General features: G+C 40.0%; 1 protein-coding gene across 4 annotated transcripts in view; it reads left to right on the top strand.

The window, feature by feature from the left end:
* Rad54b (RAD54 homolog B (S. cerevisiae)) overlaps positions 1-12,796 on the top strand; it is an 81,962-nt gene that overhangs the window by 42,886 nt on the left and 26,280 nt on the right. For all 4 annotated transcript variants that reach the window (XM_013012541.1, XM_013012543.1, XM_013012542.1 and 1 more), the window contains 3 exons: positions 967-1,158; positions 5,031-5,309; positions 11,779-11,941. In XM_013012541.1, coding sequence (XP_012867995.1) covers positions 967-1,158; positions 5,031-5,309; positions 11,779-11,941 — 634 coding nt within the window. The remainder of the gene's footprint in view (positions 1-966; positions 1,159-5,030; positions 5,310-11,778; positions 11,942-12,796) is intronic.

Genomic DNA, 12,796 nt, shown 5'->3' on the forward strand with positions numbered 1-12,796 from the left:
GGGGGGGGAGCATTTTTCTTAGGAAGGAATGCATCTTGCCACCAAACAGATGTTAATTCTTGAGGTAAGGAATGCATCCTGTTGTCTCTCTTTGAAGCACAGATAGAGAGTATGTTTCTGAGTTGCCTTCACCAGGCTTCATTTTTCCTGATCTATCCTGCCTCCGAACCATACTGTCAGCCCTTATACTGCTTCTTAATACAAGCGTATTTTCCTGTGTCTGTATATTTTTATTTAAGTGGATTTAATAATAGTCGAAGGTCTCAAAGTCAGCTTCCTGATTAAGACCCTGCCCTGTGTGTCCCTACCTGTTTACAAAAATCTGTTAATTTTCTATTTCCCCGATGCTGTATTGTTTTCCTGGTGTGATGTACAAATTCCTGCCCCTTCTCCCCCCGCCCCCCCCCGTAATGCAGCAGTCTCCTTACACTCTTTCTTGGAACGTGATTCTCCCCCTAATTCCTGCAGTCCATGTAACACCATCTCACCTCTTCTTGGAACTGATGCTACCCCCAAATTCCCATAGTGTACATAATGTGACCCATGTGTCTGCTCCCTAAAATTTTGCCCCCATCTGTCCATTGCTGCCTCCATTCCTGCTTGGAGCAGCCTGCAGGTCTGTTCCCCAATAAAGCTTTGAGTTCAGGGCTGGGAAGGTGGCTCAGTGATAAAGCACTTGCCTTGCATGCCTGAGGCCCTGGGTTTGATTCCTCAGCACCACATAAGCAAAAAGAAAAAAGCTAGAAGTGGCGTTGTGGCTCAAGTGGTAGAGCACTAGCCTTGAGCTGAAGAGCAGAGGGAAAGCGACCAAGCCCAGAGTTCAGGCCCCACAACCGGACCCCCCCCCCAAAAAAAACCCACAAACTTTTGAGTTTGTATTGGGCACTCTTGCTTGCCTCTCATTTCTTATAAATAAGCATTAAAATTATGTTTAATAATGCGGTATTTATTTACTTTTTATTCTAGTTCTTTCAGTTCCTAAAGAAGTAACAGAATCGAAGGGACAAGAGGAACCTGGTAACCTAGTAAAATATTTCAGTGTTGTTTGGTGTAAAGCTTCAAAGAAAAAACACAAAAAGTGGGAAGGTGATGCTATTCTCATTGTTAAAGGAAGGTCATTTTCATTGAAAGATTTGGAAGGCAAAGACATTGGAAGAGGTATTGTGATATTACACAATTTTATCATTTGTCTGAAATTAGTATATGTCTTTTATTATGCTATAGAAGTATAATTGAGCTTTGTAAAGGGAAGAAGTAAGATGTAAGTAAGCACCTCACTGTGTACGATACGTAGTTACATCAGACAATTAGTGAGCCTTAGGTAGCTGATTGAATCAAATCCTATCCTATGATTTCATTTTCCCAAAACAAAACAAAACCCCAAACTCCAGCTATTTGTACTTATCTTGGCATTCTCCTGAGATTAAGCTCTTTGTCTTGGTGTACTTTATTTATTTATTTATTTTTTTGTCGGTCGTGGGGCTTGAACTCTGGTCCTGGGCGCTGTCCCTCAGATCTTCAGCTCAAGGCGAGCGCTCTACCACTTGAGCTACAGCGCCATTTCCGGTTTTCTGGTGGTTTATTGGAGATAGAGTCTCACGGTCTCTCCTGCCTGGGCTGGCTTTGAACTGCGATCCTCAGATCTCAGCCTCCTGAGTAGCTAGGATTACAGGCGTGAGCCACCAGCACCCGGCTTGGTGTACTTTAAAGAAATTATTCCAGAAGGTTAAATGATTAAGTTTTTAAAAGATGTTATGAAAAGTTGAATGATACCCAATTTCAGTGTTACCCAGTAAAATAATGGATAGATCTTACCAACAGAATCTGTATCTAATACAAGTTAGCCTACAAATTCAGAATGTTCAGCACTTTTCTTTTTAAAATAACAAGGTGAGTACCTAGCTGGCTTAGTCCTCATTATGTAGCCCATGTTGGTTTGGAACTAGTGATTCTCCTGCCTTATCTTCCTGAGTGATTGAATTACAGGTGTCCACAACCTGTAACATTAAGCAACATTATAGCTTTTGTTTTTGCATGTTCCTTATTCAATTTTGAGTGTGGCCAAATTATTAAATCTGTTATACATGTCAGTTCACTTCAAAACATAGTCTATAGATGTTAATATAACTGTTACATGCCAGTACTGTGCAAAGAGTAAAATATTCAAAGATGATCATAATTTATAGTGTAGTGGAGATATGGCAATTAAATTAGTAATTGGGACATAGTAAGCTAATGTTAAAATGAGAAGTTGTACTAGTGGAATGGAAGCATTCAAGAACCATGTAAGGGGCTGGGAAGGTGGATTAGTGGTGGAGCGCTTGCCTTGCATGCATGAGGCCTGGGTTCAATTCTTCAGCACCACATAAGCAGAAAAATCCAGAAGTGGCACTGTGGCTCAAGTGGTAGAGCGTTAGCCTTGATCTGAAGTGCTGAGGGACAGTGCCCAGTCCCAGAGTTCAGGCCCCACAACCGACAACAAACAACAACAAAAAAACCCATGTAAGTCAGCAATAGAGGCTAGGGATGAACTTTAATGGAGTCACTGTTAAATATTTGGAGGTGAGTAGTTTGAAGGCATAGGAAAGAAACAAAAAGGAGGAGCATATACAAAGGCATATACAAAGCTAGCTCAGTATTTCAGCAATGTACTGTATATAGCAGAATGGCAAGGGAATAACTCTGTGAAGCTGTACTGAATGATCTACAATGGAATGTCTTATAAAAGATGACTAGTGGGGCTGGGAAGGTGGCTCAGTGGTAGAGTGCTTGCTTAGCATGCATGAGGTCCTGAGTTTGATTCCTCAGCACCAGATAAGGAGAAAAAAAAAAAACACGAAAAAACACGCCAGAAGTGATGCTGTGGTCAAGTAGTAGAGTGCTAGCCTTGAGCTGAAGAGCTGAGGGACAGCGCCCAGGCCCAGAGTTCAGGCCCCATGACCGGACCAAAAAAAAAAAAAGACAATTAGTATGTATACAGTGATATGCTCAATTATTAGAGGAGATAAAACAAAAGATGTACAGGATGTATCTGTATTGTTGATTAAGGTAGGCTGGGGCTACATTTTTGGAGAATTTTTTCATGTAGTGATATTTTTCTTTTTTTTTTTGCCAGTCCTGGGGCTTGAACTCAGGGCCTGACCATCCCTGAGCTTCTTTTTGCTCAAGCCTAGGGCTCTGCCACTGGAGCCACAGCACCACTTCTGGCTTTTTCTGTTTATGTGGTACTGAGGAATTGAACCCAGGGCTTTTGTGCATGCTAGGCAAGCACTCTGCCACTGAGCTACATTCCCAGCCCTCTTTTTCCTTTATTTTTGCCAGTCCTAAGGCTTGAACTCAGAGCCTGGGCACTGTCCCTGAACTGCTTTTATTTAAGACCCTGTTTTTGTTTTTTTTTTTGTCGGTCATGGGGCTTGAACTTTGGGCCTGGGCGCTGTCCCTCAGCTCTTCAGCTCAAGGTGAGCGCTCTACCACTTGAGCTACAGCGCCACTTCCGGTTTTCTGGTAGTTTATTGGAGATAGGAGTCTCACGGTCTCTCCTGCCCGGGCTGGCTTTGAACCATGATCCTCAGATCTCAGTAGCTAGGATTACAGGCGTGAGCCACCAGCACCCAGCTTAAGACCAGTGTAGTACCACTTGAGCCACAGAGCCACTTCTGGCTTTTTTTGTTTATGTGGTACTGAGGAATCAAGGCTTTGTGTATGCTAGGCAAGCACTTTACCACTGAGTCACATTCCCAGCTCCGCTATTTTTCTTTAATAAACTGTATTCCAAAGTCAGCTAGAAAGGTAAAATTACGGCATATCTTCTTTATAAGGTGTGTGTATGTGCACATGTACATGCGTGTGCTGATCCTGGGGCTTGAACTGTGCACTGTTTCTGAGCTTTTTTGCTCAGTGCTAATACTTTACCATTTAGGACACAGCTCCACTTAAAGCTTTTTTGGTAGGGCAGTTCATTGAAGATAAGTCTCACAGACTTTCCTGCTCAGCCTCCTGGCTTTGAACTGTGATTCTTAAATCTCAGCCTGCTTATTAGCTAGTATTATAAGCGTGAAACACTAGTGCACCAAACTAATGGGTTTGTCACTATATCTGTAGTTGATGTCCGGGATCTGACCTCTGTAGATGATTTATTCAATCAGTAGGGCAGGGGACTAGGACATTGTTTATTTGTTTGCTGAGTGATTCTAATAACATAAGCAGGTATTATAAATCACTTGTTTAAACAATAAAAGGAAAAACAAAACAAAGGGATTATATTGATTTTTAAAATGAAAATGTGTAACCACAGGTCTTGGTTTCCTAATGGATCACTAATAGATAGTTTGTAATTCTTCCTTCAAGGGACTAACTATAATCAAGCAGATTTTTTTGAAATAATTAGACAACTAAGATTAAGTTTGTTGTAGGGATAGAAATTCTAAGAACCCATAGAGGGCTGGGAAGGTGGTGGCTCAGTGGTAGAGTGCTTGCCTTGCATGCATGAGGCCCTGGGTTCAATTCCTCAGTATCACATACACAGAAAAAGCCAGAAGTGGCACTGTGGCTCAAGTGGTACAACACCAGTCTTAAATAAAAGAAGCCCAGGGACAGTGCCCAGGCTCTGAGTTCAAGCCTTAGGACTGGCAAAAATTAAGGAAAAAGTGGCTCAAGTGGTAGAGTGCTAGCCTTGAGCTGAAGAGTTGAGGGACAGTGCCCAGGCCCAGAGTTCAGGCCCAATGATCAACAACAACAAAAGAAAAAAAAAGAAAGAACTCATAGAATCTATTAGTCTGTTGTCTTGGCTGGATTTTTTTAGTCTAAAGATTGTAGCACCATGAGTAGGCTATATTTTCAATATTAAAACTTTTCTCTAAAATGCAACTAGTTTCTAATATACTGTATTGTTACGTCTTCTGTTTTTAGCCTTTTTCTTAAACAAAATGACAAATTATGTTTCCATTCTGGCTAATGAGGTATATAGGCTATTTACATGTAAAACACAATTTTCATTTTCCACAGCTCAATAAATTTTTTCTTTCTCCAAGGCATCGGATATAAATCCAGAGAGTTTGAAAATATAGAAGAAGGCCAAACACTTACGATTGGTGGAAAAGAAATAGAAATCATGGGTATAATTACTTCAGATGACTTCAACAGTGGAAGGTGTTTTCAGCTTGGAGGAGGAAGTCCTGCTATTTCAAATTCTCAGCCTGCCAGAAAGTACCTTTCTAAGCCATTTAAAGGTGTTTGTGAACCAAGCTCAAAGGAAAATAGGCAGTATGATTTCCAAAGTTGCAAACCACGCCATGACCCAAATACACCAAGTAAGGTTTTAAAAATAATTTGAATTTTTTTATTGTCAAAAGATTTTGGTATGTAAATTTGAAGATTAAATTTTGTTTTCAAATTCACAGGTGGGAATTTTTCTCTAGAGGCACAATCTAATATAATAGATAATATTAAAATCAAATAATAAGAGTCTGGAAATTCCTTAATATATAAATACATAATCTTAAGAATCAAGTCCTTTGCCGGGCTGGTGGCTCACGCCTGTAATCCTAGCTACTCAGGAGGCTGAGATCTGAGGATCGAGGTTCAAAGCCAGCCCGGGCAGGAGAGACCGAGAGACTCCTATCTCCAATAAACCACCAAAAAACCGGAAGTGGCACTGTAGCTCAAGTGTTAGAGCGCTCGCCTTGAGGGACAGCGCTCAGGCCCTCAGTTCAAGCCCCACGACCGACCAAAAAAAAAAAAGAATCAAGTCGTTTAAATAGCAATACAGATGGACCCATTGCAACAATGAGATGTACAAGTGGTTATGTCGAAAATGAACTTTACAACTTTGGTGGGGGGGGGTGGGGGGGGGAGGATTAGGTGGGGGGGGAAGGATGGGAAGGGATGGAAAGGGGAAACAAAGGAGGCGCCTACAATGCTTGATAAGAAATGTACTCATTATCTTGCCCATGTAATTGTAACCCCTCTGTACAGTATTTTCACAATTAAAAAAAAGAATCAAGTAATCAAAATGCTATGTATATTTTAAGGAAAATCATCTTAGGTTTATATACACAAAAATACATACAAATATAACTTGGATAGTAAGGAGAAAAATAAGTAATTTCATGTAGTTGGATTATGACTATACTTTTGGTTTGAAGATTATGTGCTTTGATCACATGCATTAATGTAGTGATGTTGAACATGTTGGTGCTGTTACTGGTGGATGATGGAGAAAATTCAGATTTTGCCTGTGAAAGTTCAATTTAATTCAGTCAATTTTCACATTAGTAAATATAACTTAAAAAGATCACATTACTTAACCAGGTGCAAATGGTTCACATATTTACTCAGGAGTCTATTTTAGGAATGAGGTTCAAAGCCTGTTTGGACAAGAAAGCCTCCAAGACTTATCTTCAATTAAGCACCAAAAAAGCCAGACTCTTATCTTTAATTAAGCACCAAAAAAGCCAGAAGTGGAGCTGTGGTTAAGAGACAGCTTTCAGGCCTGGTACGAAAAAAGCAACACATTATATTACAAAATGAAACCGAATCCATTTTTGATTGTTCTTTTGTTTGATCATTGTCTGTCTCTCTTTGTCTTTCTTTCTGTCTCTCATCTTGTTAAGTAGCTCAGACTGGTTTTGAATTCAAGCTTCTTCTGTGTCTCAGTACTGGGATCCCAAGCATGTGATCCTGGACTTGTGAATTTCTTGATTGTTTTACCTAGAAGCAAAACAACTTCTCATTTGTGCCTGTGTGATTTAGTACTTGGGGAGGCTGAATTGGGAGGATCATGAGTTCTAGGACAGCCTGAGCCAAATACCAAGACCTTGTCTCAAAAAACAATCAAAATCTGGGTGCTGGTGATTCATATCTATAACCCTAGATGTTCAAGACCAAGGTTCAAAACCAGCCTGAAATGGAAAGTAAATAAGCCTTTTTATTTCCAAGTAATCACCAGAAGGCCTGAAGTGGAGCTGTTCAAATGGTAGAGCACAACCCTTGCTCAGAAAAGCTAAGAAAGTATCCAGGCCCTGGGTTTAAGCTCCAGTGCTGGCATGCACACATACACACACACAGTATATATGTGCATCCACACCCACATATACACACAAAATCAACAATAAAGTCACAGTTACTGCATTCCATTTGAGAGAAAGGGATATTTGAGATCATTTACTTTGCATTTTAGGGAACAGAGGTCCAGAAAGCAGAACTAACTGATCTAAATTTAACAACATCATAATTCAACATCATAATTAAGAGCAACACTCACATTTAAAATTTTCTGTTTCTCTATCTGAAGGCTGTAAAATATGTAGAGTGGCAGGCTATGCTCATGAAATTTGTTCTTTTTATTCAGAAAAGAAAAGAGCTTTTCTAACAACTCCTTTAATAACCCTCACTCTTTCCTTTCTCTTTGTCTTTTTCTTACACAATTAGAGAGCTGTGGGTAACTGAAAAGAACACTGTGCTTATTAAAAACCTGAACTGGTTTGTGGTTTTGCTACTGAACTAACTGGTTCTTTGACCTCTTGGATAATCATTTACTTTGCCAATGTTTAGTTTAAAATGTGGGTTCTAATAATAGCCAGAGATTTAGAGTGCCTACTTTAATACATACATACATATATACATACTTTTCCAATAAATATTTATAGAATGAGAAATTTTAGCGTGATTTTTTTAAAATTTCTCTATGTAAGTATATGTGTACTTGTATATGTAAGGATGAAAATACTTTGTGTAAATGGGTATTTATTTACTATATCAAGGTCAATTAGGTTGTACACTTAAAACTATACATGAGAAGCTGGTGCTTGTAGGTTTACATGTGTGTAATCATAGTCAGGAGTCTGAGGTTTGAGGATTACAGTTCAAAACCAACCCAGGCAGGAAAGACCTTTAGATTCTTATCTCTAATTAATCTCCAGGAAGTAGCATTGTGGCTCAAGTAGTAGAGTGTGAGCCTTGAGCATGAAGAGTCTCAGGGACAGGGCCCAGGCCCTGAATTCAAGCCCCAGGACTGGAAAAAAAAAATCTAATCATCAAAAAGCTGGAGGTAGAGTTGTGGCTCAGGTGACAGACCACTAGCCTTGAGTAAAAATCTCATGGACAGTGTCCAGGCCCTGAGTTCAAGACTCAGAACTGGCACTAACAAAACAAAACAAATCCACGTAGTACTCAATACTGGGAAAAAAAAAATGAATCTTTTGTGTTGCATCCTACCGCGTGTTCTTTAGTTGGGAGCAACTCAGTGATGGACACTGGACCACGGAACTGAGGTTTGGAGCACCAGGGTACCTGTAACCTTTTGCCAGCAACAGATCCCAGGGTTCCATTAACTATTAACCAAGGTTTTTTTTTTTTTTTATTGGTCTTGTGCAAGGAAGTAAGGTTGACAATGTTTTGTGACAATATTTTGAATACAAGTGGTAGGTGACCTTATTCTGGGAAGGAAACAGCCTATAATTTACATAAACCTAAGTCTACTGTCAGGCTCCCACACAGTTTAGGGTGGAATCTGAGTTCCTGTTAAGCCAGGACCAATTGACTCCTCCAGGAAAATTCTCAGAGTGTATTTGGAGAAGGCATTCTAAACTCCCAATCCTTTCAGGGTCTCACAGCTTGGATTTTCAGGCTCTCACAATTATGTTAGATGATAGTCTTTTTTTTTTTGGTTATGACATTATAGTTCTTGCTTAGGTACCATGTAATTTTTATCTCTTTCATCTTGTCTTTTTTGTGTATGTGGTACGAGGACTTACATAATTCTAGGTAAACACTTTCCTACTTGAACCATACCCTCTGATTTTTCAAATAGGGTTTCACATTGCCTGGGTCCAGCCTCAGTCTGCATCCTTCATTCTACTTTCTGAGTTCCTGAGATTACATAAGGCATGTGTCACCATATCTGAATGTTTTTCCTTTAGTGTTGGGGTTTGAAGTCAGGGCTTCACATTTGCAGGCTGGTGAGATATTCTAACCCATCACTTGTCTACTTGTAGACTTGCTATCATTGCTGGAATGACAGGTGAGTACCATTGTGCCAAACTATGGGTTGAAAAGGGTTCTCAGAGAAGAGAAGGGTTCTCTTTTTCTTCCTAGCCTGGTCTTAAACCACAGTCTAACTGTTCTCACCCTCCCAAGAAGCTAGAACTACAAGTGTAAGCTACTGGTACCTGACTGGATTGTTATTTGAGATAGTCTCCACTGCCTCCTGAATGATTGAGATTATAGCACCCCTCCCACTATGTGGTATTGGATTGTAACTCAGAGCTTTGTGCTTGCTAGGCAGGTGGTCTACTGCTAATATATGTACTTATTTTAACATATGGTCTCTTTGTCTAGATCTGGACTGTGATCCTCCTATTTTATACTTCCCAGCAGAGCTGAGGTCACAGTTGGGTACCACCACATTCAGCTATTAGTTGAGGGATCTTGGGAACTGACCAGACTGACCTCAAAGTAAGATCCTTTCAATCTCAGCTTCCCAAGTAGCTAGGATTAACAGTGTGAGCTACTATTGCTGTGTCCCTTGTCCTTAAAGACAGGGAAGCAAAGAAGTGTTGGCATTTCTTTGTTGCAAATCCACAAAGAATTATTCTTGGTTTGCTCCAGTATAGGAAAGCCATGGACTACAATTTTTACTTCCTCAATGTATACCTAAGAATTGACTCAGATATGAAACCTTTTTCAGTTACTCAGAAACTTGGGAAAGCTTGTTCTCTGGGCAGTTGCTAATGGTAAATAGAACCATGGTCCCATTCCAGTGCTTTGTGATTCTACATGATGGATATTTATTTAAGCTACTGGAACCCCCTTCCTTCCTTCCTTCCTTCCTTCCTTCCTTCCTTCCTTCCTTCCTTCCTTCCTTCCTTCCTTCCTTCCTTCCTCCTTCCTTCCTTATTCCCTCCCTCCCTCCCTCCCTCCCTTCCTTCCTTCCGCCTGCCTGCCTGCTTTCTTGCCTTCCTGCCTTCTTTTCTTTTTGTTGGTCATGGGGCTTGAACTCTAGGCCTGGGCACTGTCCCTCAGCTCTTCAGCTCAAGGCAGGCACTCTCCCACTTGAGCCACAGTGCCACTTCCAGTTTTCTGGTGATTTATTGGAAATAAGAGTCTCACAGACTTTCCTGCTCTGGCTGGCTTTGAACCACCTCAGATCTCAGCCTCCTCAGTAGCTAGGATTACAGGTGTGCGCCACCAGTGCCCGGCCCTATTTCTTTTTATTGCCATTTCTCGTCTCTTTTTTATTCTCTTTTTTCCTTCTTTTTATCTTTGGATCAAATTCAGTTTTTCACTATGATATAAATATGCAAATATACCCCCAAAATAATTTGAATAGGTTTATTATCTTCAGGTTTGTCAGTTGAAACTTGCCCTCTAGTTATAACTGATTCTGTCTTATTGGTGCAGTTTTAGTAAATCTCTCAAATTTTGTTAGCATATTTCTAAAGAATTACATTGTTATTCAATAATTACTTCATGCTGCTTTGCAGAGCTTCATGAATTTCAAATCCATGAATGTAATAATTAACTTTAAACAAATAATAATGGCTAGACTAATGGAAAGTTTGGCATTCCTTCTAAATTATGATTAATAGGAGTAATGGTCAATGTTAGTGTGTACAAGACTGAAAATAAATAGAGCCTTTATATTAAGTTTGAGGAGTTCTTTCAGAATTAGAAGCTGTGGACGTTAGTTAGCAAATGCATCTTGGCAAAATTCCAACTTGTGCTTCAAGTGGAAAGAGTTTCCTTTGCTCTGAATACTAAACTAGTGAATGTTATGGCTTACTGAATTCCTTATTAGGCAATCATGAATTCCAGTGGTTTTGAAGCTTTTTTGAGCATATGAAGTTTGGAAAGCTCTTTGTAGTTCTTTTCTTGAAATCTTACAATAATAAGGCATGAGACTTCCCTTTTAAATGTTGTACTCTTTATTAGTGTCAATAAATTTCTAGGCTGTTTTGGAGACATGATGTGGCCTACAACTTATGCTCTTGCCTCTACTACCTTCTCTGTGTAGGAATTATAGGTATGTACCACTGAAATATGGAGAATGGGTCTAAGTCATGGCATTTTGGCATCTTAGTGGATGATGGGGACTCTACAAGTGTAGTTCCACTTCCTCACCCTCACTCCCAGGTGATAGGTGCCTGAATTCCTAGAAGCAGTGTGTGGACTTGGATACTAGGTTCCCAGACCTTTCAGACCTGTACCATGAATTCATGAGACTCTGAACTCTAGAGCTCCCTGTAATTCTGCCCCTTAACCATGACCCTATTTAGGCCTCTTGGCTCCTGCCACCATTGTGTTGTATATGGTGTCTCTGACTCCCCAGGTCACCATGGTGTTCCTCTTCAGATCTACATTAGAGTTGATCCTGTTTGTTGAGATTGTTTTCTGTGCTTTCTTTGCTACCCTCGTGGCTCTGTTTCCTAACAGTATTGTGTTGGAGGCTGCAAGATTTTTGAGGGATGTGATTCTGTTTGCGGTCACTGGCTTTCTAATAAAGACTCTGATTCAACTTCGGCCTCTCTCACAATCGAATTCCTGTATAATACTACTATGCTTGCCCTAAATTTCAGATATAATATATATATGGATATATATATATTTATTTATAAATGTATGTATACAAATATATATACACATATAAACATATATAACATATTTCATATATATATAATGCTATAAAAATGATAAAGTTCTGTTAGGAGTAGTGAAAACAAAATAGTTGCTGACAAAGTGAAATAACATTTATAATTATTCTTCCCCCCTCATTTTTGTAAGATTCACTTGTAATGCCACGACCAGACAAGAATCATCAGTGGATGTTTAATAAGAATTGTAACCCCCTTGTGGATGTGGTGGTGGATCCTCACCTTGTGTATTGCCTTCGACCACATCAGAAAGAAGGAATCATATTCCTTTATGAATGTGTAATGGGAATGAGGTAGGAAAATAAATAATTTAATAGTCTAATCTTAGTTTTTATTTAACCTGTAACAAAATAATCGCTGAATAAATTTCAAGAGTACAGTATGTAATTTAGTTGCTAGGAAAGGCATACTTTCACTTACTTCTTCCAAAGGTTGCTATAGCTCTGTGGTGACTCATGCCAGTCATCTCAGCTACTTGGTAGGCAGATATTGTGCATGGTTGTTTTTTGTTTTTTTCTTTTCCAGCAGTATCTTTTTTTTTTTTCTTTTTTCTTTGGGTCTGGTCGTGGGGCCTGAACTCTGGGCCTGGGCGCTGTCCCTCAGCTCTTCAGCTCAAGGCTAGCGCCCTACTACTGGAGCCACAGTACCACTTTCAGCTTTTTCTTTTCTTCTGCTTAAGTGGTGTTGAGGAATCAAACCCAGGGCCTCATGCATGTGAGGCAAGTACTCTATCACTGAGCCAACCTCCCAGTCCTCCCTTTTTTTTTGAAATGGGATTTGAATTCAGAGCATCATGTTTGCTAGGCTGTTTGATACTGCTGAGTTATTCCTCCAGCCCCCGTTTGTGCTGGTTATTTTTTATTTATTTTTAATTTTTAACTCTGGGCATGGGTACTGTCCCTCAGTTCTTCAGCTCAAGGCTGATTGGTAGGCAGATAAAGGAAGTCAAAGGCTGGACTGGACAAAAAGCTGAAGATCCTATTTGTAAAACAACTAAAAGAAAATGGGCTGGGAAGGTGGCTCAGTGGTAGAGCGCTTGCCTTGCATGCCTGAGGCCCTGGGTTCGATTCCTCAGCACCATATAAGCAAAAAGAAAAAAGCCAGAAGTGGTGCTGTGGCTCAAGTGGTAGAGTGCTAGCCTTGAGCTG

The sequence above is a fragment of the Dipodomys ordii genome, unplaced genomic scaffold (assembly GCF_000151885.1).
Source record: "Dipodomys ordii isolate 6190 unplaced genomic scaffold, Dord_2.0 Scaffold17, whole genome shotgun sequence".
Taxonomy (NCBI): domain Eukaryota; kingdom Metazoa; phylum Chordata; class Mammalia; order Rodentia; family Heteromyidae; genus Dipodomys; species Dipodomys ordii.